At 36.0% G+C, this 25,642-nt stretch overlaps 2 protein-coding genes across 2 annotated transcripts; one reads left to right on the forward strand and one right to left on the reverse strand.

Annotated features, from left to right (window-relative positions):
• Window positions 1-11,445: 11,445 nt before the first annotated feature.
• Window positions 11,446-19,197, forward strand: LOC112791337 (probable protein S-acyltransferase 23). The gene is made up of 13 exons (XM_025834130.3): window positions 11,446-12,043; window positions 12,385-12,525; window positions 13,108-13,220; window positions 13,552-13,631; window positions 14,777-14,940; window positions 15,622-15,754; window positions 15,891-15,990; window positions 16,881-16,932; window positions 17,167-17,244; window positions 17,340-17,438; window positions 18,129-18,207; window positions 18,304-18,452; window positions 18,728-19,197. The coding sequence occupies exons 1-13, from the start codon at window positions 11,807-11,809 to the stop codon at window positions 18,917-18,919; spliced, it is 1,617 nt and encodes a 538-aa protein (XP_025689915.1). The 5' UTR covers window positions 11,446-11,806; the 3' UTR covers window positions 18,920-19,197.
• Window positions 19,189-21,932, reverse strand: LOC112791338 (L-galactose dehydrogenase). Its single transcript, XM_025834132.3, has 5 exons — window positions 21,605-21,932; window positions 21,244-21,472; window positions 20,802-21,101; window positions 20,202-20,330; window positions 19,189-19,691 (listed from the first exon to the last, which is right to left on the reverse strand). The coding sequence occupies exons 1-5, from the start codon at window positions 21,763-21,765 to the stop codon at window positions 19,560-19,562; spliced, it is 951 nt and encodes a 316-aa protein (XP_025689917.1). The 5' UTR covers window positions 21,766-21,932; the 3' UTR covers window positions 19,189-19,559.
• Window positions 21,933-25,642: the final 3,710 nt, after the last annotated feature.

Genomic DNA, 25,642 nt, shown 5'->3' on the forward strand with positions numbered 1-25,642 from the left:
TGCTATGTGAGAATGAAATTCCTAAATTTTTATGGGCTGAAGCTGTGAACACAGCATGTTATATTTTGAATAGAACAATCATTAGAAAAGGGTTAAAGAAAACTCCTTATGAGCTATGGAAAGGAACCCCTCCAAATCTTAAGTACTTCCATGTTTTTGGATGCAAATGCTTTGTACTTAACAATAAGGAAAACCTTGGAAAATTTGATCCAAAATCTTATGAAGGAATGTTTGTTGGATATTCCACCACAAGCAAGGCTTATAGAGTTTATCTCAAAGAACATAGGACAATAGAGGAATCCATACATGTTACTTTTTGTGATTCTAACTTAATTCCCAGTATTGTGATAGATAATGATTCAGATGGAAAAGGAGCCGGAACAAGCAAAGAAAATTCCAAATCTGTCCAGAATGAAGAATCTGCCAGTCCAGTTTTGTCTCATCAGATTGAAGGAGAAACTTCCATTTTGTCTCCTGAGCAGGGATGAGAAACTGAAACAGTGAGACCACCAGAAGTTCATCAAAGCTCAACACCTGTCTGAAAGCCTAGAGAATGGAAGTCTATGAAGGGTTATCCTCATGACTTCATCATTGGCGATCCCTCTCAAGGAGTAACAACAAGATCATCCACCAAAAGGCCAACCGAACCTAGCAATCTTGCTCTCTTGTCACAAATAGAGCCCAACAATGTCAAACAAGCTCTTGAGGATCCATCATGGGTCAAAGCAATGCAAGAGGAGCTTGCTCAATTTGACAAGAATAAGATTTGGATACTAGTACCTCATCCGGATGGTAAGAAGGTAACGGGTACTAAGTGGGTTTTTAAAAATAAACTTGGTGAGGATGGACAAGTTGTTCGTAACAAGGCTAGATTAGTGGCCCAAGGTTACGATCAAGAAGAGGGTATAGATTTTGATGAGTCTTTTGCTCCGGTAGCTAGAATGGAAGCAATTAGGTTGCTTCTTGCCTATGCTGCCCATAAAGGTTTCAAAATGTTTCAAATGGATGTTAAGTGTGCCTTCCTTAATGGTTTTATTGATAGGGAAGTGTATGTGGCTCAACCCCCCGGTTTTGAACATAAAGAATTTCCAAATCATGTTTTTAAATTAACTAAGGCTCTTTATGGTCTTAGACAAGCTCCAAGAGCTTGGTATGAAAGGCTTAGTGCCTTCTTGTTGGAAAATAATTTTCAAAGGGGAACCACCGACACTACCTTATTCATTAAAGCATCTAATGATGATATTCTTCTTGTTCAAGTTTATGTTGATGACATTGTATTTGGTTCGGCCAATGTTTCCTTGTGTGAAGAGTTTGGAAAACTCATGACTAGTGAGTTTGAGATGAGTTTAATGGGAGAGCTTACTTTCTTTCTTGGCCTCCAAATTAAGCAAACTCCTAGTGGTACTTTTATTCACCAAGGAAAGTATGCAAAAGAACTTATCAAAAAGTTTGGCCTAGAAAATTCCAAATCAATGGGCACTCCTATGCATCCCAATACTAAACTTGAAAAAGATGATGATGGCCAAGATGTGGACGAAACAAGGTATAGAGGAATGATAGGTTCACTTATGTACCTTACCTCCTCTAGACCGGATATAGTCCAAAGTGTGGGTGTATGTTCAAGGTTTCAATCACATCCAAAAGAATCACACCTTACGGCTGTTAAACGCATCATTAGATACATTAAGGGAACTTGTAATTATGGATTATGGTATCCTAAATCTGATGACTTTTGTGCAGTAGGTTTTTGTATGCAGATTATGCGGGAGATCGAGTAGATAGGAGGAGCACCTCAGGCATGTGTTGCTTCCTTGGAAGCTCACTCAACATGTGGTCAAGCAAGAAACAAGCCACAGTGGCTCTATCCACTGCTGAAGCCGAATATGTTTCCGCATCTGCTTGTTGCTCACAATTAATTTGGTTAAAAACACAATTGGAAGATTACAAATTAAAAATCAATAGTATACCCTTATTTTGTGATAATATGAGTGCTATAAACATTTCAAAAAATCCTGTTCTGCACTCAAGAACTAAGCACATTGAGATAAAATATCATTTTATTAGGGAACATGTGCAAAAGGGTACTATTGATATTCAATTTGTAAAATCTGAAGACCAAATTGCTGACATTTTTACAAAACCTCTTTGTGAAGACAGATTCTGTACATTGAGAAAAAGTTTGGGAATGTTTGAATTAAGTTTCATTGAAAATCTGTGAATAGTTGACTCTGTTCAGTTTTCGCTCGTAGGTTTGGACGAGATGAAAATAAATGGCATAATGGAAGAGCTGTGGTTAAGAGGGAGGCAACGCAGAATTCAAATTTTATGGGCCCCACCAAATTTAATGACCCCACCATAACAGTTTGTTAGTGTCCCAGTTTGTTTAAAAAAAAATAAATCCACAAAATCTCTTGATTGTCTTATCATATCTTTTGGAAGAAGCATAGGTCAAATCAAATCCCTCTTTTTCAACTAATCCCTTGATATAAGGAAACCATCTTTTCAAACTCTTGGAAACCACCCTGGTCATTAATCACCCACCTTGTGCATTAACTATCCCATATTCTCCTTTCATTCTACATTTATTCCATCCATCTTCTCTCACATAATTCGGTTCAATTCACTCTCTCATCTTCTACCCTTTCACTTTCGTTATCATGAACAAAAAAGACACACCCGAAAAGAGCACTCAGAAGTTTAAAGGGATTGCTTTGAATGATACCAAAGAGCCAGCAAATTTGGAGTCATGGGATTTCAAGAAAAGGTTTCATAAGCCACATTCTCATTATGATCCATCTAGGTTCGACTCATGTGCTTCCCATGAATTCCACAATGAAGTTCTGAAAGAACGCGATCTCTGTGCTACTTATCTAGTCAGCCTAGACTCACTCTCCAACAAAGGGATCAATGTCTCCTCTCTGTTTGATAATCTTCAATGGACTCCTCTGCTTCACATCTGGAAGCCAGTTTACCCATGTTTAGTCCGTGAGTTCTACGCCAACATGAGACTTATTGATGGCATAATCCACTCATATGTGAAGAAGAGTCATATCACTCTTGATACTAGAACCATTGGGATGGCTCTAGGTTACAAAGATGAAAGACCAAGAGCATACATGTCTAAGGAATGGGACTTACAGGTTGGAATCACCTACCAGATGGCTTTAAATCAAACCTGCGAGAATCTCTCCAAAATGGATGGTACGGCACCAACTCTCAGAGAACTTGGTCCAGATAAGACAATTCTTCTTTATAAGATCATATCTCATGTTCTCATACCGCAAAGTGGTCCACGCCATCGGGTAACAGTGTCTGACTTTCTTGTCCTTTTTGCTCTCGTTACTTCATCTCAAATATCATTTGCATACCTTATGATAAGGCACATGTGGAAATATGTCAAGAGTTCAAAAAGGCCTAATCTTCCATATGGGATGTTTCTCACCTGCATCTTTGAATATTTTAGAGTTGATCTAACTAATGAAGATGTTGAGAATAAAGTTTCATTCATAAAGGGAGAAGGAGATGGTAACAAGAATGCTGATTCTGAATCAGGAGTACAATGTATCTGATGTCTTACGTGAATTCTGGTGTTATTTGGTTCATGTTTGAACTTCTAATTGATTGTATCGATACTTTGATACACTTTTGCTATTATATCTTAAACTTTTTGTTATATTAATCATGGTTTGTGCAGGTGCCACTTTGATGACAAAAGGGGGAGGAAATTTGGGTTCCAAAATTGAAATTGGAACGAAACAGGGGCTGAAAAACAGGGGAACAGAGGATGAAATTTTCATTTGAAAATTCATGATCACCCTTGTTCAAAGAATGCATGTTGTTAATGCATTAGTTTTACTATGGTCATTACTGTTTGAACTGCACTGCATTCTTTTGGTTCAATTGGCATTTGGTTTATAATGATTGATTCACTTTGAAGCCTGGCAGCTGTTTCATCATTGATAATTTTGTTGGATTGACAATTTATTTTTGGCAGTTCCTTTAAACTGTGTAAAATATCAAAACTGCGTTGATTTGTTCTTCAAATATTTTTCATCATGTTGTTTTGCTCTGATATCCTAAAACAGGAAAATATTTGAAAAATATTTGGATACCTTTTTTGTTTGAGCAGTAAATCAGTTTATGATATCAAATGAGTTTTGATTATCAATTAAAACTGCTCATAAATCAAGCAATTTAGCATTATAAAATTTGCTAAATAACATGGTTACTTGAAGCTTGATTTAAATGTTACAGGTTTATGCTTCCCTTGGTAAAATAGCATATATTAAGGGGGAGCCATGTGACATTTTGAAAGGGGGAGAAATTCAAAATCAAAGGGAGTATTCCTTACTCTATCTTCAAATTTCTTTCCATTTCAATTTTAATAATGTTTGTCATCAAGGGGGAGATTGATGAGTTTGGAAAACTCTTATTTAATTTTAATGATGAACAAACATTATTAAAATATTTAAATACAAAATTATTAATTTGATCTTAATTCATACTTGCTTATTTAATAATTTTGTTGTGCAGATTTTATGATGGGCCGAGAAATGAGTTTCTGACTTAAGCCCAATAAACAGCCTTGTTGCATGCTTTATACTATGAGGCTGAAACTTTATATTAATGGGCCAAAATAAATATTATTGTTGCAAGCCCAAACAGATGCTTTCTTGTGTGTTCTATGCTTGATCCAAAATTTATCAGGAAAGCAAATGTTATTCTTGGGCCTGATTTAATTATCATTGCAACCAAGCCCAATTCTATTTGAAAGGAGAGTTCCTCATGCTTGACCAAATCCATGAAGCAAAGAAAAAAGCTTCATACTCTCCAACGGATTTCATTGCTTGCTAAGAATGGATTTCAAATTTAAATAAGCTAGCATTGGAAACATGAGAGAGAACTTGACTTTGATTTGATGGGAATCATTATGACCAATGCAACACTCCACTCAAAGCATGGGAAGTAAAAGCTAGCCATCAATATGCTATATGTCATTTAATTGCTTTTACTTTAACTTCACATTCTCTCTCATCTCTTTCTTCTTCTCTCTTTGGTCTTTGTCCAGTAAACCATGGACGCCGTGCTCATCAACAAAGAAAAAGAAAGAGGTGCATGCATCAAGACCATCAAAATGATGGCAAGAAAACACACCAAAATAAAAGTGAGCTGTGGCTAAGATATTCACCAAATGTGGATAGATTTGGTGAGACTATCTTGGGCCTTACATGCTCAAAAATGGAAGAAGAAGATTCGGCCAGCTAGAGGAGATTCTTGAAGCATGGCTTGTCTTTGATTCTGCTCAACCACCACATGGAGTAGCTAGAGTGGCGAAGTGATGGTTGAAGGCAGGGATTGAAGCAGATGAAGTCATTATCATCATGAGGCATCAAGGGCCAGAAATCCATCTTGGAGAGGAAGCCAAGGATGGAGAGCCCGGATTGATGAAGGGTGATGATCAAGAAAGGACTAGAGGTAATTGCATGTGGGTTAATGCATGGTTATCTCTTCTCTCTCTGAGTGGCCGAACCGGTTCTGTGTTTGTTGAAGGAGGAAGAAGTTGGTTCGGTTTTGGCTTCAAGTGTGGAGGCTTTTCTCTTCTTTAAAAAGAGGGAACAACCACTGTTGGAAGCAAGGAGAAATTTTGAGAGTGCAAGGCACAGAGTTCTCAGAGCTACCTGAGCTAACAGTTTCTCTTCTCCTTCAATGTATTCAGTTTTGTAATTTTTCTGTTTAATTTTGTCATGTCTTGAGTCTCATGGAAAAAGGCAAACAGTGAGGTTTGTATGAAAAAGCCATAGAGCGGAAAAAGGCAGAGAGTGCAAAATTAAAAGAAAAAGCCATAGATGTCTTAGAGTTCCTTTGTTCATCTATGTTGTGTATCATCTGTGGGAATCCCCTTGTAAGTTGGGTTAGCACTTTACAAGTTGTAATCAGATTGATTATAGTGAAATTCCATCATGTTTGTGATGGAGACTGGATGTAGGCTGCACTGCACTTAGCAGCCGAACCAGGATATATCTGGGTGCAATCTTCTTCTCTTTCTACTCCATTTCTGTTCTCTACTACACAGGAGCAAAAGCCAGAATTATCTCGTGCCAAGTGACGAGACAAAACAAAAAGTCTCGTGGCAAGGGACGAGATAAAACAAAGTTGCTCGTGTCCAGTGACGAGCAAAAACAGAAAAGTCTCTTCTGAAGGTCAGCAAGTGCTAGCATCAGAAAAGGGGGCTAAGATTCAACCCCCCTTCTCTTAGCCACTGAAACCATCAAAGTAATATATCACCTTTATTCCCTAAAACTGCCCACAACCAACTTTGGCCACACATCAAAGCTTCAACTATGCTTTCTTTGAGCTTTTCGCGATGAGGAGAGATTACACGACCACTTGTACTAAAAGCAGATTCAGAAGCAATAGTAGATACTAGAATGGCATATATATCCTTGGCTATTTTTGCCAAAACTTTAAATTTCATTTATTGTTCTTCCACCATTTCAAAATATTAAAGTTAGGATCATTTGGAGGATGAATTTCCTCCTCAAGATTATGATCAAACTCAACATTTACACATGAACCCCTTGTCATTTTTCTTCTTTTAAGATACACCATATAATCATCACCCCAAAATATGCTTGTATTTCCACTTTCATCAACTTTCTTTGTACCAACATGTGACACTTCAGAACTCATTTTTTGATTGTATTCATTAACCAACTCATTACACAACTGATGAATTCTGTCAACTTGCTTGGAACATTCTATTGGATCTAGATACATTTTTTCAAATTGAAACTCAACTCCAACCATCTTGTAACTAGGATCTAAAACAGCAGCAAGACCCATAATGCCATGAATCTCATCCCAATACTTTTCAAATTTCTTCTTCATGCTAGATGCCATATTAGCAATTAAAGAATTACTAGAAAGTTGTCATTCATCTAGTGAGACTTTTATTTTACAAACCAAAGTAAAGTAAAGATTGGCCGTCGGAAATTTAGAACCAGAAAATAGCTGAGTAACATCATAAAACAACTTCAATCTATCACATATTTCCTTGGCAAGTTTTCACTCCTCATTACTTGGCACAATTTTATATTGGGGTTCTTTTTGTCTTAACCTAGGAAAGAGAGCTCTATATAACAATGCAGTTTCTAACATCAAATAAGTTGAGTTCCACCTAGTCGGACAATCAAGAACCAATTTCTTAGTAAATGGAATCGCTGTTTTAGCACACCAACTCACAAATTGTTCCTTTTCTGCGTTGCAGTCCAATACAATACACTACTACGAATCTTTTCAATACTTTCCTTCACTATACTCAAACCATCCTTGACAATCAAATTTAATATATGAGCACAACAACGCATATGCAACAATTTACCCCCAACATCAAGAATGAAGAATCTATACGCCCCAACAGTTCATCTATCAAGTATCATTAGTGGAACAATTATCCAATGTAATAGTAGACAGTTTTCTATCAACGTTCCATTCTAACAATATTTTCATCAAAGATGGGGACAAGGAACATAACAAAAGCTGAAAAATAAAACAAACATGCATGCATTTTAGATTAACGAAGCTCAATGTACAAAGACAACACAATGTATAAAATTTTACGAAATTTTTGAAGTATCTCAATAGGCGCATTTGCAACTTCCACGAACTATCGATATAGTGAGCTGTGACAACCATGTAACCCTTTTCTTGATTGGAAGTCCACATGTCGCTAGTTATCGCAACTCTACTATCATTTTCATCTAGTTGAAGAGTTAACTTCAGCTTCTCATCCCCAAACATCTTCAAGATGTCTTTCCTAACCATGTTGCGACTAGGCATTTTAAATGTTGGTTGCATTGATGCAAACGCTTGCCTCAGTCCATGGTGGTCTACACAACTCAAAGGATACTCATGCAGGACAATCATTTCGGCGACACACTTTCTTGTCTTTGAAGGGTCAAATACAAAGCCATCTATGTTTACTTTTTGCACTTGTGCTTGTTTTGCTAGAGATTCAACAATTGATGATTGGCTTGATGTTCGCCACTTTTATTCTCTTACAATATCGGTCCACATGGTTTCTCAGTGACTTGGTACCATTCTTCGGATTTGCATTAAGCACACTCTTGCAAAATTTTCATTTTGCCTTCCATTCACCTTCAACTTTTAAACGATCAAAATACTCCTAATAAGCACTCTTAACATTAGCCTTATTGTCACCTTCAACAGGAGTTGATCCTTCTGGATTCGAGGCATTATTATCCATTGCTTGTGGAGTTTCCAAAGTTGGATTAATATTACTCTCAACTTCAATTTCATTATCGGTCGGAGCAACATTATTGCTTTGTGTATCTTCTCTAGCATTGCTAGCCATAAAATTACCTTAACAAACCTACATTGAAAACACAAAGCATATAAAGTAGAGATATATAAGTGTGGAGAATGAATCACAACAATAAAGTAACAAATTCTTGTCCACAATTCAATAAACCACAATTTCAATCACAACAAGAGGAAACAATTAAAAAAACACAAAACAAAATTTAAGAATTGGCAAACTGTCATAGCTGTGGATTAAGTTATCATAACTCATGACATGATAGGTTAATATGAACATTCCAGTGCTATGTAGATATCTAGTACTTAATCATGTTCACATCACTAAAACATTAAAAATCTGAATCCCTTTGAATCATTCCACTTATGGTTTTTCATTTATCAACCAAATAATTCATCAAAAATATCCAAAAATAGTTACAGCTGCTGAATCTTTTTAAGTTCCAGAGCATGTAAAAGGTGCCAAAGGAAAACCTATAATTTCTTCATAGCAATTCTATAATGGAAACAAAGAATGCTGTTCAGATTGGTGAGACAATATTAAATTGGTGAGAATGTTTAAGAATAGCATAGAACTACTAGAAAAATATAAAAGATATATGAAAAAAACCAAAAAATATTAAATATATTATTATGTTCAACAATTTCATAAATAAATAACCCTCAGATTGGTACATGGATGCTCCTAATTAAATGAAACCATAAGCATCACCATAAGCATCACCAACGCAATATTCATAAGCATTACTAAACTATTAATTGAATGAAACCATAAGCATCACCAACGCAATATTCATAAGCATTACCAAACTATTAATTGAATGTTGAAATTAGCTTAAAATGGGCTGGTTATGTTACTTATACAGACATGATGAAACTAATATGGCAATTATTATGATTATTGGCTCACCAAATGCGATATGAACAATCACAAAATCTAAACAATTTCAAATCAATCAAGCACTTACAGGAAAAAACAGAGAGAGCATAATGTGAGATAGAGAAAGGGGCAACTTACCAGTTACTAGAGGAGGAAGACGACGACAAAGAGAGCAGCACAGAAGTTCGGTAGTGCAGAACGGCAGCGCAGTGACACAGCGAAGGGTTCACTGTTCAACGGATGAAGACTCGGCGAGGGGCTCGGAGAATGGTAGCGTTGCGACGGTGAGAGGCTCGGCGGGAGAGGAAGAGGGTTGCGGCTGAAGAGGAAGAGGAAGCGAGCGAGGGACTCGGAGGATGGTAGCGTCGCGGCGGTGAGAGGCTCGGTGGGAGAGGAAGAGGGTTGCAGCTGAAGAGGAAGAGGTGACCTCTTCTCTGTTAGGGTTGGGGGCTCAAACCTGAAGGAGTGAAGCTGTGAAGGTAAACTATGCGGCTGTGAGAACTGAGAAAGAGAAACCCTAAATTTGTAAGTGTGTATATATACTATGCACTTCTGGGCGGGTTTACCCTGACCCCGACCCCGCCCTGCCCCGCTCAGCCACCAGCCCCGCTCCGGATCGGGTTTAAACCCGCTCCGTCCGGGTCGGGTACCCGCAGGTTCGGGTACTCCTGCCACCCCTACTCTTGTCACTCATTAACGTGCAGCAGAGTTCAAGGTCAAGAGCTGTCATATGTAAATCAGAATCACTAATTAGTCCCGAGAGTTCTACAATAATAACTTCATATGCAGAAGAACCAATCTTATCACCATATGCAACTATAAGTGAATTTAAGGTTCCTAAGGTTGCCTGCCTTAGTGCTCGATTATCTTTCCGTAGAAATGCAGCCAACTCTACTATTACATGCTCCAGAACACGACAAATCCACCCGAAGTGGAGAAGCAGCAATGACAGCAAATGCCTTGACAGTTGTACGATGAGTTATCTCATTTTCCATTCGTTCAACAGATACAGGAAGGCATGTTGGTAGTTCTTCATTTAGATGATCACCAAATGTTGACACAATGAGGCCAATGTAGGAGATGGCACAAAGAAGTAATGAGGTAATAATGTGCACAAAGAAAATAGAGAAGTGAAAGAAATTGATACCCATCTCTGGTGCACAGAGGCCAACGTCATTGTTCTGCTTTGTGTACCTCTGCATCAGTAAGAAAATTAAAATTCCATAGAACCAAAATCAAAATTAACAATCAAGTAGTGACACAATCACAAAATTAACAATCGTAGGGAGTGGACCAAAATCAGAATTCGATGGAGCCAAAACCAAAATCAAGAAGAGGAAAACCCTAAATTCGGTAATTTGATAATAGCACATCACAAGAAATGAACCGAAATAGAACTTCCATGAAATACCTAGGAAGAAATAAGCAATAAAGAGCACGAATAGAAGAAGCATAGCAGCAGAAACCTAATCAAGAATGAGAACGATATACTACAACTAAGTTAATTGGAACATCAAGTTCTTTAATTAAATCCAAATCATATAAGACTTATTGCGCTGCGAAGATGAGCGGACGAGAGAGACGACAAAGAGAGAGGAAGAAAAGGGATCCATGAATTGAAAAGGCATAATGATTAACTAACCTCCAAGCGTTGAGGCAGCGTCTTGCGTGGCGGCAGGCACAGTTTGCGGCGTGTTGCGGTGGCCAGGATATGCTATTGAGATTTACAGCAGAGAAAGAGGAAGAGAGAAAGGTAGGAATTGAAATTAGATGAAAATCCTAGCAGACCTTCTCTTCTCTGAATGCTTCTAATCTAAAAATGAAAGGAAAAGAAAAAAAAAGTTAAAAAACCAATAATTTGAGAGATCAAAATCTAATTAGTAATTTTTTCAAAAAAAAAAAAGAATATATTTTGTAATTATTTTGATGATGGTTATAATACACCTACAAAAATGTAGGAGTAAGGAATCCATAGCTGTAATTAAAATATGCTCAATCTCAATTTATTTATCGTGTAATCAAAATAAAAAAATCCAAATTTATAAAAATTTACAAATTATTTATTTTAGTAAATTAAATAATTAAATTATTTATTTAAAAAATCCTCAAATCTTCACGTATTTTTTTGGAGTTCTATTTGAAAAAAACATTGATAGAAATTTACTTTATATAAAACTAATACTTAAAATTCTTAAATGATAAAGTCAATTATATCAAATATTTAATAATTTTTAGTCATTATTATTATTTATTAGGTACAAATACAAAAGGAAAAGAAGAGAAAAAAGAGAAAAAAAAGGAAGAAGTTGAATTTGGAAGTTTTTGGCAAATTGGGGGAGGCTAGCCGTCATTGCGCGGAGAAGCTTCTGAAACATCCTAACCCAACTCAACAGGACAAGATTCTCTCTCCTTTGATTTCTCAGACAACCAAAAAACAAATCGTCAATTCCAACTCCAATTCCTCCAATTTTGATTCGCACTCCAATCTTGACCCTTTCAAGCCCTAATTCTTCTATTTTTTTTCCCGCAATCCCAATGGAATCCGCATCGTTTAGGTTTAGCTGACAAAAACCCGAATCCAAACCCCAAATGGCGTCGTCGGAGATCGAGGTGGTAACATCGTCGGACTCCAAACCCAACGAAACTTACCAGCAGCCTCCCATTACCGACGTCTACACTGCCTCCACCTACGGTGACTTACAAAAATTGAGGAATTTCGTCGAACATGACGGTGCCTCCGTTACCGTTCCCGATGGGAATGGCTATTACGCTCTTCAATGGGCTTGCCTTAACAACTTCCATGAAATTGCCCACTATCTCATTCAGGTATTACCAATATTCCATTTCGTGTCCTGGGGAATAATCGCATTTCGTTTCTTTTTCATAATATTTTCTTTGTGCCTTAGCTTAGGTCTTATGATAACAAAGTTGGGTATTTTTTGGAAAGATAAGCTGATTTCGCCTTCTCATTCAAGTTTGGATTTTTACTCTGGGCAATTGGTGGTTTTATGTGGAACTTTCTGTAGGAGAAAAGAAAAAGAAGGGGATGGGGGTTGGGGTGGGGGTGGGGTCTGGGCTATGTGTGAAGTTAATATAACTGGAAATGCTTTAATTTTGGGTTGGATGAGGTCTAAGTTTACCTGGTGGGTGTTTACTTGTTTATGAAGCACGGGGCTGATGTCAATGCTGCTGACCACAATCAACAAACGGCATTGCATTGGGCGGCAGTTTGGGGTTCCATTCCATCTGCCGATGTGCTCTTGGAGAATGGAGCTCGGGTTGAAGCCACAGACATAAATGGATATCGGGTATATTTTATGTGTTTTAATTTATTTATTTTTTAAATTAACATTCATATTCATATTCAAATTGAATTAGTTACTTGACTTATACTCACCTGCAGCCGTTTTCTAAAAGCTGTCAATATTCAAATCATTATACCCTGGTAATACCTGTGTACCCAATTTTGTCCCCTACGGAATACCCATGTGGATATGTACTTTTCACCTGAAGTGTTAAAAGTGATAATATTATTTCAACTATATATTATTGTTGAGGCCAGTTTAGATCTTAAGCATTATGTATTGGGTGAAAGAAGCAAGGTGAAGGGTTTTTATTTTACTTTACTCAAGGGTATTTATTGAGACAGTGTAACTAGTGCGTGTTTTGGTAGAGCTCTGAGCATAAGACCAATGATCAACAATCCATACCTGTTTAACCAAATCCCTGCATCCAGCCTACTGATATGAGTTGGGTGTCTGGGTGATCAGACCTGGTTGACTTCGCTGTATGTAAATTTATGTAAACAATCACTTATTTCCTCAAAATGTGTAAAATTAAATCTATGTTTCCGGTATTGTGTTATTTTGATAGTTAACTGTGTTGTGTAGGTAGCTCATGTTGCAGCACAATATGGGCAAACAGCTTTCTTAAACCACATTGTTGTAAAGTACCATGCTGATTTTGACGTGCCTGATAATGATGGAAGGAGTCCTCTTCTTTGGTATGTCGTAATGCTTTTGATTGTTATAATTTTTTGTTTTTTAAAGATGGCTTGTTAGATACTTGGTAGTCAGCATTATAGTTCTTCCATCAGTATCTTGTTTTTTTATTTCAATACACTCATTAAACTACTTATCTAATTCTACTGTCGCACTAATTAATTTGTTGGAATGAGATCTTTCTTCTTCTGAGTTTTGATTAGGTTTGTAAGTGTAATATGTCATATTGTTGAAGCCTACTCTAAGTGATTGCAAATTCAAAAAAACTAATTACATTGAAGATGCTGATTATTTTTTCACTTTGTTTATCAAATTCTTGATTTTTATGACCAGGGCTGCATATAAGGGATTTGTTGATACAGTAAGATTGCTTCTCTTTAGAGATGCTAGTCAAAGGAGACAAGATAAAGATGGTATGCCAAGATGGATTCTCATTGCTATATGCATGTGTAAACCCTGAATTGTCTATTGCTATATATTGGTGTCATTCTATTTGATGCCAAGATCAGATATAACCTATGAAGGCAGCAGTTGTTATGATAGATCGACGTTTATGGTATTGTGTAGTAGACAGTCTTTCCTAGGATAGTAGTTTCCTAAGTGGACAATTAATTGATGCCAGAGGGAATATTTTGTTATGTTCTTTATGTGTGATGATAATAATGCAAGTTTGAATTTTTATCATTAATTATAACACCAGTAAATGAGAAGGTTTCGTGGGGACAAGCTTTGGAGGAACATGGTCTGAGAATAAGTCGTCCTAAGAAAGAGTATATGGAGTGCAAGTTTAATGGTGGAAGGAGAAACACTAACTCAGAAGTTTAGATTGGAGATAACATCATACCAAAAGAGATTTAAATATATTGATTATGGTATCCAGGACAATGGAGAAATAGAAGATGATGTGAATCATATGATTCAAGCAAGTTAGTCAAAATGACGCAATGCTTCAGGCTTATATGCGACAAAAAGTATCTTTAATACTTAAAGGTAAATTTATCGCACCGCCATTAGATTGACTATGTTGCATTGAACAAATTGTTGGACGACGAAGGGTGAACATGAATATAAGTTTAGTGTGTCCGAAATGAGGATATGTTGATGGATGAGTGGTCATGCGCATATGGACATAATAAAAAATGAGGATATGAGCGAGAAAGTTGTGGACTTGTAGTAGAACCTATTGTTGAAAAGATGGTGGAATTTCGCCTTATGTGATTTGGACATATATGGAGAAGACTGGTATAGCATCCAGTGAGAATGGTGGATTAGATGGAAGATGGACTAGGGTTTACAAGCAGAGGAAGACCTAAAAAGACTTTGTATGAGGTGATCAAGCTAGATCTCTATGTGAACAATCTCACTGCAAATATGATACATGATAGGATGCAATGGAATTGTTTGATCCATGCAGCCAATTCCATCTAGTGGGATAAGGCTTTGTTGTTGTTTTTTAAACCGATCATTAGTTATATGGTTTAGCTTCTGTTTTGTTTGCATTTTAGGTTTCTTTTTTTTTTCTTTTAAAATAAGTTAATACGTGTTGAAACTGGTATAGGTTGCACTCCGTTGCACTGGGCTGCATTAAGAGGATACGCGGAGGTGTGTGCTGTGCTTGTTCATGCAGGCACCAAAGAAGAACTAACAGTGAAGGACAATGCTGGAAGCACTCCAGTGCAGCTTGCACATGATAAAGGTCATCGGCATGTCGCTCTTTTCCTTGTACGTAACATTGTATTGATGAGGCCATTGGTTGTGTATTTCGCTATTTCTTTGGGAACATTCTCTATGAGAACTGTGGTAATTAATAATTTAATTTAGTTTTACTGAGTGCAGGGGATCACAGGCCTATGTACACATAGGTTTATGTGCATGCCAACTAGAGTGGTGCCTTGCCATGATTTTGTTTGCTAATTGGTTCAGATAATTTCCATTTTATATTTTAAAACATGAAAGTACTGAAAGCTAATTTTGTTACTTTTCCTTTTCTCTATCTTAAAATGCAGGAATTCGTAAGTAGTAAAATATACAACGAAAGAGAAGATTTTAATATGAAACCTGAAATAATAATCTTCACTTGATCATGAATTTGTTTGATATTGTTTTACTTTCCAACTGAAAGGAACTCAGTATTAAGGTGTTATAGAATAAAAAAGAATGTCTATTGGATTGTTGAAAATTTTTCTATTGTCTAGGATTTTTCTTTCATCCTTTCTGAAGATGGCTGGATGTGGGATGGTTGCATCTGGCAGAAATTGCCAAATTAATTAGAGAAATGCCAATAGTGTGAACTGGCAAATTATGCTTATGAAAATTACATGGGAATGCTGCCCTGTTGCATTGTTTGTACAATTATAATAGTATAAGCCCTGTAACTGACTATGTATTTGCTTATGTTTGCAGTCTAATCAACTACGGGCACATAGCAACCAAGACAAAATTTGCGGGGGGAAGTTGACAGAAGTTGGTTATGCTCCCTTGTTATTGTTTGTTATAGTCTTTTGTATGATTCTCTTCATCAACTCGGTTGTTACAGGTACTTTGAATTGTGTGCCACTTTGCTGTGTCAGAGGCGCAAATGCACAAACATATATTACACACACACACATGCACAAATATATTACTTGTTTTTCAATGAAGATGACTTGCTGAATCTTTCACATTTGTGCCAGCTCCTGGTCTTAAAAAGATTACTGCTGTTGTTGGACTTTGGGCGTGGACAGCTCTTTCTCTGGCAGTTGGTTCCCTGATTATGTTTTATAGGTGTAGTAGGTAATTTTCTTTGTCATGGAATCTTTCTTTTGTGTGAGATATGATTTCCTCATGAGATGCATTTAGGATATAAGATGTAGAAGAGTAGTAAACCATATTGAAAGGTGATGAATGTAAAAATAGGAAATTTTTGTAGGATGCAGATATGCTAAACTTTTACTAGTGTCGTACGATAGCCTTAGAATTTAACCTAGGATCTCTACTTCCGAGGTGCTTTTCCTCATATATTTAATGTTTAAATAAGTAGCAGATGGCTATTTCACATTCTCTCCTTGGACCTTCTTGCATTTTGATGCCGATTATTCTCGTGACATTGGATTAGTGACACCGTTTGCTGTGCATATTCATGCCATATGTTTGTCATACAATGATTGCAGTTAATTATTTATGACCACACATTAACATAAGGTGGATACTACCATGAAGACTTTATAATTGTCTTCATATGAAAATATTTTCTTTTGATCGTTGGATGATGGATTGTATGGTTAGATTTTGATATGTTCTAAAAGTGTTGTCTTTGTTTAAAGTGTGGCTAAATAAATAAATTACATTTTTTAACAAAGCATCTTTATGGAAAGATGTTTTTGCCATCTTCATTTGAGTAGTTGCCCTAACATAAACAACCACACATTTTCAACTAAGTGGGATTGTTACTTTGATCAGTGAATGATGTAGTTTAATATCATTACCATAGAGAAATCATTTAAACTATCCTGATACAACTACACTACTACAACAACTATGCGTTGTCCCATTAGGTAGGATTAATTTTCTTATAATTTTTCTCTGCTGCCTATATTACTGTCTGTAATGCCGATATATCAGAAATATTTTCTGCAGGTGACATTTAGAGTAACCATCATTAATGTAATTTCAACTGTATGCAGTAAGGATCCTGGTTACATCAAACGGGTGGGAGACTTGGGTGGTAATGCAGAGGTATGAACACCTTACATGATTATCATGTGAAAATCTTTTTCTTGTTAGTGAATGTTGTTCCCGAGCCAAAACAATGGTAATCTGTTGAACATGTTTTCTGTGCATTGCAGGGAGTGCAATGCTTGTTACAACTCCTATAATTTTGCTTTAATTTTACCTTTTGATTTAGATGTATTTTCTGTTTTTCTTTACACTGTAAAATCTCTGAATGTTACATTTGTATGGTTGCTGCAGGATCCATTGCTGAATATTGATCTGAATAGTTCCTCTATTTGGGCAGGAAATTGGTCTCAACTTTGCCCTACCTGCAAGGTTTGCACGATATGCAGCTTTTGAGAATTTAAAGTCTATTTTTCCTTATTTCAAAATAAGTTATCACTTATCCAGTTTGATCAAATTGTATCCAGATAATAAGGCCTATCCGATCCAAGCATTGCCCTACATGTAAGCGTTGTGTGGAACAGTTTGATCATCATTGTCCATGGATATCTAATTGTGTGGGAAAGGTAAGAGGTGTCATTCTTTTCCTTTCTGTTTTTTATGGTTGGTTATTCTTACTCAGTAGAACAAAAGTGCATTCTTATGGATTAAATGCCTCTCTTACAAAAACAAAAAGGGTGCATTCTTATGTCGGACTTTCTTTTTTTGGGAGGTATTGGCGAGGGGTCCTACTTTAAGGTGATAAATGAAGTATTGATGTTTTTACGTATACACTGTTACATATTTTATTTGGAAATGAGATGTTCCTCTTGTTTTTCTCCCTTCCCTGCTTTCTGTTTTTCAATTTTTCTAGTGGTATATAGAAAAATTAAAAGTGAAGTACATGAGTGGGTTTTTCTTTTTTTTTCTTAAAAAAAAAATTGTCGTACAAAAATGTGATGTTTACTGGTATAGTGGGACTCGTGTTCGGACGTAGAAAAATGTCGTTGATTTCATTTCACATGTTTGCAACATGGGCCTCGCTCCTCTGTATTTGTCAGCATTCTAACTGTATGGTGTTGAATTACACTCCCATTTCAGAGATCACACTCTTGTAATATATCTTGAAATATCACAATCAAGTAAACGACTATTTTTTTTCTTATATTATATAGTCCTTGAGCTGCTTTTTTCTTTTTCCTTAATTTTGTTTTATTTTAAAAATATTTAAATTTGGTACTAGCCATGCAAGACTTAATATTGTATACATCTTGCAGAGTAATAAGAGGGATTTCTTTATTTTCATCTGCATGGGAACGTTGACTTCTTTACTTTCTGGTGCCATTGCAATTCAGAGTACGTTTGAAGAACCCTTTTGTACTGTCCTACACATTGAAGTTCTGTAATTTATCATTGCACTTGAACTAGATAACGGAGTTGTTTCCATGACAGGAATTTGGACATCTATACCAGCATTTTCAGCAGACGAAACATGGATGCATCATGTGTTAGTTAACCATCCAGGCGTCATCGTATTTTTGGTGATTGATGTTGTTATTTTACTTGCCGCTACAAGTTTGACGATAAGACAGGCTTCCATGGTGATTGCATAAGCTATACTCACCAGATCTCTATTTTTTTGTCGTCTTTTATAAAAAATGAGATTTGTGGGGAAACCAATGTATCTTGTCATTTTTCTATTCATTCATTTATTTGATTCTTTTGGGGAATATAGTTAAGGGGCATATTTCATGATTATCAAATAAGGCTTTGATGAAATACACATAATTGCATATAGGCATCACACACGCATGCGCAGGTATTGTTTTCAAGTTGATGAATGTCTTTTCATGTTCATAAATTTCTAATATTGCAGATAGCCCGAAATGTGACGACAAATGAAATAGCAAATTCGAAGCGTTATGAGTATCTTCGCGGTCCTGATGGACGGTTCAGAAACCCATATAACCACGGCTGTTGGAAGAATTGTGTCGACTTTGTTTTTGTAGGCCACACAAATGACGATGATATTGCTTGGCGTCCGTTACAGCAGATTGCTGCTCCTTAGTGGAGCATCCTTTGTTATATTATTTCCATAGTTTTAATGGGTAGATATGTAGATAGAGTCCATTTGCAGGGTAAATTGTTCATTGGATGATATACATGTACATTTGATTGCAAAGCATAAAAGGGAGAAACCATGTTTCTGTTTTGGTCTTGAGAAAATGCAAACCGTGGTTTCATGTCTCATTTACGTTATTGTATAAGATCTACGGTTCTACACTGAATTCACCGGTGTGCCGGTCTTGTAACTGTTTGAATGAAATCATAGAATCATTGATTAAATTGACTTAAGGTTATTACTGAAATTTAACTCCATGTTATTAACACACATAATTGTCTTGAATTGAAGTGCAAAGACAAAAACAAATAAAACCTAGAAAGGTAAAAATAATCTTGCAAGTAAAAATTACAAGCTACGAGAAGGCACACACATATACTGGTTCCTGTGGGGAATAATTCTCCAGTAATTGATAATTGACATCAAGAGCTTTGGAAACTTAGACGATAAATGACAAATAATTTAGATGGTGGACCTTTACCTGAGATATTTCTCTTACTGAAAAGCGGTAAGGGACCATTCCCAACAACGAGAATGTGCATACTGCAGGATTCTGCATGGCAATGCCAGTCAGTCAGAGAAAACATCAGTTCTTCTGGATCCCACTAGGCCATGTCTGATTTTTAACATGGTTTAGAATGGTTTCAACCTCTGACAGAGCTTCTTGATCAATCCCAGAGATTGCAAGTTCTGTTGCGGCAGCAACATTTTGTTCCACCTGATTAGTTTGATTTATACCGGTTAGAACAGGTCAACAAAAGTTCCTAGTTCTCATTGACATGATAAATTGTATTCTAAGCTCATTTAACATGTAAAATGAGCACGCAAAAATATCGAGTTGCAGCATTGGAGGAAGGAATTTACTGTTTTTTTCAACTACTCATAAGCTTCTGGTTATTAGTATTCTTCATCTTCATTAAAGCAGAAGCCAAATTTTACTGATACAGCATGATGAGGTAAATCCAGGATACTATCTATCCACAAATAACAGTTCACAGAAAATTCCCTGAACTAAGTATTTCGAACATGTTCATCTAAGTGTGCAGGTCAGCTCATATTTGCATATTTTACAGATGATCCAAATCGAATAGAGGCACCCATTTTTCTTGAACAAGCCTTAGAAGATCCAAACAGCAAGTTTCATGCATTATACTGACGGTACATATGCATTCATGATATTGGTATATACAATGAAATATGAGAATTCAGGAAGATTATGAAGCAGAACCTGTTCCACAGACTTGATGCCAACAAGCACTGTTGTGATGTCTTTATTTAACAAGCTATATTGCATCGCTAACTTTGAAATGTTCTTTCCCTTCTTTTTACAACAGGCAGCAGCAGCTTGACATGCAGACTGCAAAGTTCCAAGGTAGAAGCCATAGAAGCAATTTAGGTGTGGCAACAGATGTACAAGATTGTAAGCAAAAGTCAGAGATTCAGAAGAGATATAGCTCAAAGAAGTTTGAGAAGAGTTACTAGGACAGTACTTGGATGATCAGACTAATAAAGATAAATTCCCTATTCTGTCAAACGTGAAAAGGCATTATCATCCTATAAAAAGGTCATATAGGGAAAAAATCATTAGGCTGACAAGATTAAGTTCTATATTCTATCTCCCTCCATCCCATCTAAATACACACACATGTACCGATAGTTACGAAATTAAACTGGACGCTTGCTAAAAGGAAGTTTTCAGGTAAGATCATAATTCATAAGCTCTAATTGAAGATCCCTTTTTCATAACCTAATGTGAACTGAATAATGATTTAATGACAATAGAAGCACACAACAGAATCAATACATATACTCATGAAAATAATCAAACCTTGAGTTCAGGTGAAGCTGGGTGCCATTGTGGAGGACCACTCTCGGTGAGGAGCCCCATTGATAGCGGAGAGGCATTGATAATACCAACACCTTTGCTCTTCAGGTAGGGTATCAAATCCTCCAAGGTTGAATCATTGATACAGTAATGACAATATGACAGTATTACATCCACAGAACCAGGGGGGACTCTATCAAGCACATAAGTAAAAATGCTCAAAGGAAGTCCCGTAATGCCAATGAAACGAGTTTTTCCTGCTTCCTTTAGCTTTTGAAGGGCGGGAATTGTTTCATTCACAATCTATCTTGAGAAGAAAGACAAAACAATTACTTGTTGCTGAATCAAACCCCTCAAGCCTCAATCATAGTCATAACTCATAAAAAGCACAAAGAAAAATAGTTTTCCAACAAATTAGAAGCATAAGAGTAATCAAACAACCTACCTGATCCAAAGACCCAAATTCAATATCATGGCATTGCAATATGTCAACATAGTCAAGCTGCAATCTTTGCAAGCTCTCTTCAATGCTCCTAGTAACTCTTTCTGCACTGAAATCAAATCCTTCCTTATATCGTCCGCACTTGGTAGATACAATATATTCATTTCTCGGAGCACCAAGAGCTTTCAATGCCTTGCCCAGCACTTTTTCCGACACTGTGCCTCCATAATACCTTCAAATTCATCCAAATAATAATAATAATTAAAAAGCGCAAAGTTTATCCCTTTTTTCTTACATTAATTTTTTCCCCTAAATTAGAGGGTTGAGATTTGGGGGAGAGAGGAGAGAGAGAAAAGAGGGATACGGAGAAGTGTCGAAGAAATTGATGCCGGATTGAAAAGCGAGACGAACGGAAGCAATAGCAACTTCCTCGGGAACATCGCCGAACACATTGCCGAGAGGGGAAGCTCCGAAGCCAACGCAGCTGAGATTGAGGCCAGTGTTTCCCAACGGCCTCAGCTCCATCGCAATTGAGTGAGTGAGTGAGTGAGTGTGATAGATAGGTAAGAAACTAAGAAAGAGTGTGTTATTAAAAAGGAAACTGGGCAATAACCGACGCCAACTGAAACTGCCAATTTCAAAGCGTTCAGTCACAGTTCCTCGAAATTGCTTCTTTTGTTTTTTCTCGTTAAAGGCCCAGAAAAGTTTGTGCTTCTATTTGTTTTGAAGGGAACTGTTGGGCAATGCAGACTGGATCTGGGCTACGCTGTTGGCCCGAGTCCCTGTCCAAAAAAACCCATATTTCAAATTCGAATGCAACTGTAAGAAGGGAATCAAATTACAAATCTACCATTTGTGCTATACCTCATGTGCTATGGTGCATGACAGTGACACGGATACTGAACACCCCAGAACACACTAATTTTAAAATTTAATAAATAAAATATAGAAATACGATATATATATATATAAATCATTAAAATTAATTATCAGTATAAAATATATATTAAAATATAAATAATATATTAAAAATAAATTAAACTATACTTATATTTATATATAAGTATATTAGAAGTTGATTTTAGTGATTGATTTTAATGTACAAATAATATTTTTGACATATAAAATATAAAACATTTTTTAGATAAATTATAATAATATTTTGATTTTTTTAATATTAAAATATAAAATAATTAAATTAATGTTTTCTTTCAATTATATAAAGTATTTAAAATATTTTTTATTTTAATAAATAATAATATATTATTTTTAAACAAATTTCAAAAATATATGTTAAGAATAAAGCTAGATACACTGATATGTGATAATATTTAAGTATGTCTAAATATATTCGAAAATTTTTTTTTAATAAAAATACAGTTAGATACAACAGATGAGACAAATGTAGATATTGTGTTTAAAATATATCCAATATATAAACATAATAACTTAACAAAATGTCTATTTTATAGCTTATGTGCAATAACAAATTTACTTAAAGACTAAAATATTGAAGTGGTGCATAATTTTGTGGAATTGTTTTGTCCGTATTTTTTTTTCTTTTTTTAGATTTTGTTCATAAGTGCTTTAACGTAAATAAGAAAGGGGAAAATATTTTTTTCAACATCAATATTTCAATTTTATATTCTTTAAAGAGTGTTCTTATACTTGTTAATAAAGCTTTTCTTTTAAGTTTAAAAGTAGGATTGGTCAAAATGAAAAAAAAAAAATTTGCGGAATAATTCTTTTTGTCATGATTGAACTATTGGTACTTAGGTTTTAATATCAGAAACCCGACTTATTAATTAGTTGAACTCCCATCAAAAGGGTAGAAGTCTTTTAGCAGTTTTTTTTATTACTTGAACTCAAGATCATTAATTAAGTGATTAAGATGCTTTCAACTTTGATTAATTTCACTCTGATTATGAATAAATTTGATGGATAAAAGTAAGCATAAATTTTATAAACAAAACTTTTTATCTAACTTTTATATTCCATGCTAACACCGGCCTAAAAATCTAGAGTGAGAAGAGATACTCTTTTCTTTTCTTTTACTTGTATTTTGGTGACTCCGAGAATGGACAAAAATTAAAGAACTTTGTAATTCTAAATGTATGGTGGAATTATACGTTAATATCATGCAATGCAATTGTCATGATGAACAGAGCGTTGACTACGTGGTTAATATCCTTTCTTGTGCATTGCAAATAATAATTAAGAAAATAGAATTGTTACTGTGGGGTGAGTTGTTCCAGCACAACTAAATATGTGCAAACCAGCTTGTCAAAAACTGGACTCAGTCACAGGAACAATAATAACTCTTTTTGCCCCTCACTCTATACTTTATAGGATAGCTTTCAACTCTCAATCAAGAATTCGTAACACCGACCACCATATTATTCTATTTTATACCATATGATCCTTAAAGTAATTAAAAACAGAAGTGAAAAGAAATGCTACGCTGATCTATTCCCTTAAGTATGTGGTACTCTAGTGATAATTAATTGCATTAAAAATATGTTATTGGAGGCAGTAATAACTCATAAAATTGAGGTATTAAATAGTAGATTATGAAATAGGGATGTTTCTCTTTATATTATAGTAGTATTTGTCCATTAATTGCTTAACACATGCAACTGTTCTTAGCAAAACTTAAAAAAAAGTATAACCTTTTCATTTCCTTTAAGGAAGCCTTACGACAATAGTTGAATCATTTCGTATGATCTTATAAAAGATCAAATTGTAGAATAAACTACTAGTATCTTTTATTTTAATGTCCAATTTATCGATCTTACTGTTTAAAATATATATTGATATGGCTATTACAAATTAATAGCTATAACTCGACATTATGTGGAATAAATCGGCATTATACGTTATAATTCAGTTTAAAGGATTATGACTTAGAATAAAAACGTCCAACCTGATGTTGTAACCTACCAATCTATAATAACTGCTTTCCAATACAGGTAATCGTTAGAAGCATAATCGACTTGTTCCACACCACCTATAAAGGTATGATATTTTATCCTTAAAAGACATACTGAGTACATAATACTAACTTAATCATTGGAATGCCTTTTGCAGGTACACTCCCCTTTTGTTCACACCCTCCACGGCATGATCTACCCCAGGACGAACAACTCAGACCCTCGAGACCTATAGCTCGGTGTTGATCACAACAACTTGGCATCGACTCTCAAGAACCGACTTACACCCAGGTTACTCATGCAAGAACAATTGGCGTCCACCGTGGGGCCGAGAAAATAAAGTCTCTTCTTATTTATCGGCCTCTGTATTGCCACGAGCATCCATGGCTGACGCGCCTCCACCTATGCCATCTGAACTTCTTCGGATGGTGATTGAGTTACAACAAGCCAACCAACGTATGGTGGAGGCAAACCAACGCATGACAGAAGAAAATCAAAGAATGGCAAATCAAATTGCCAAATTAGCAAACGCTCGGATTGAAAACAATAATGATCGCTGCGAACAACCAGAGGATGAAGAACACCAATCTGACCCTACACACGTTTCTGAAACTATCTGAGTCGAAGACGCTCAGCCTCCGCGGAATGAAGGAGCTCGGCCTTCGCAGAATGAGGATGGCCAGCCAGAAAATAAGAACACCGAGCCCGATAACTCCGCGGGACCTTTCACAGCCGAAGAAATGAATTTCGAGCTACCCATAAAGTTCACCTTGCCACCTACCTTGACCCCCTACAATGGGCTAGGAGATTTGAAGAAATACCTCAAAAAATTCAAATATATAATGATTGTAAATGGTGCTTCCGATTCCATTTTGTGTCGTTGTTTTCCTTCTTATTTAGACGGCCCTGCATTTGATTGGTTTTGTTCTTTGCCTGCAGATTCTATCTCTCATCTTTGAGAACTAGCAAAGTTTTTCGAGGAACATTTTGCAGGATCTACAATCTATTTACATGACTCGGACTACCTGAATACAATCAAACAAGACCAGAACAAAAGCTTAAAGGACTACAAGACTCGCTTTACAAAAGTTGCCATGAGCATACTAGATCTCCATCCCGAGGTGCATTTGCAAGCCATCTGGTGCACGAAATTGTGATTTCTAACAATGGCATTTAACTTGGTATGCGCATCTAATAACTCAGCACTTTCTTCACAATTCCGCACAACTAACCAGCAAGAGCACTGGGTCGTCCAAGTAATAAACCTTACGTGAGTAAGGGTCGATCCCACGGAGATTGTTGGTATGAAGCAAGCTATGGTCATCTTGTAAATCTCAGTTAAGTGGATTCAAATGATTATAATGGTTTTTGAAATTAATAATAAATAAAACATAAAATAAGGACATAAATACTTATGTAAATCATTGGTGAGAATTTCAGATAAGTGTATGGAGATGTTTGTCCCTATTGAA

This window comes from Arachis hypogaea, chromosome 3 (assembly GCF_003086295.3).
Source record: "Arachis hypogaea cultivar Tifrunner chromosome 3, arahy.Tifrunner.gnm2.J5K5, whole genome shotgun sequence".
NCBI lineage: Eukaryota > Viridiplantae > Streptophyta > Magnoliopsida > Fabales > Fabaceae > Arachis > Arachis hypogaea.

Coding starts and splice junctions, on each gene's coding strand:
- LOC112791337 (XM_025834130.3), top strand. CDS start 11,807: ATGGCGTCGTCGGAGATCGAGGTGGTAACATCGTCGGACTCCAAACCC. Junction 12,044..12,384: donor TTGCCCACTATCTCATTCAG/GTATTACCAATA, acceptor TTGTTTATGAAG/CACGGGGCTGATGTCAATGC. Junction 15,755..15,890: donor CATCAACTCGGTTGTTACAG/GTACTTTGAATT, acceptor CATTTGTGCCAG/CTCCTGGTCTTAAAAAGATT.
- LOC112791338 (XM_025834132.3), bottom strand. CDS start 21,765: ATGGAGCTGAGGCCGTTGGGAAACACTGGCCTCAATCTCAGCTGCGTT. Junction 21,102..21,243: donor AATTTGGGTCTTTGGATCAG/GTAGGTTGTTTG, acceptor TTCTCAAGATAG/ATTGTGAATGAAACAATTCC. Junction 20,331..20,801: donor CAGCTTCACCTGAACTCAAG/GTTTGATTATTT, acceptor GGAACTTTGCAG/TCTGCATGTCAAGCTGCTGC.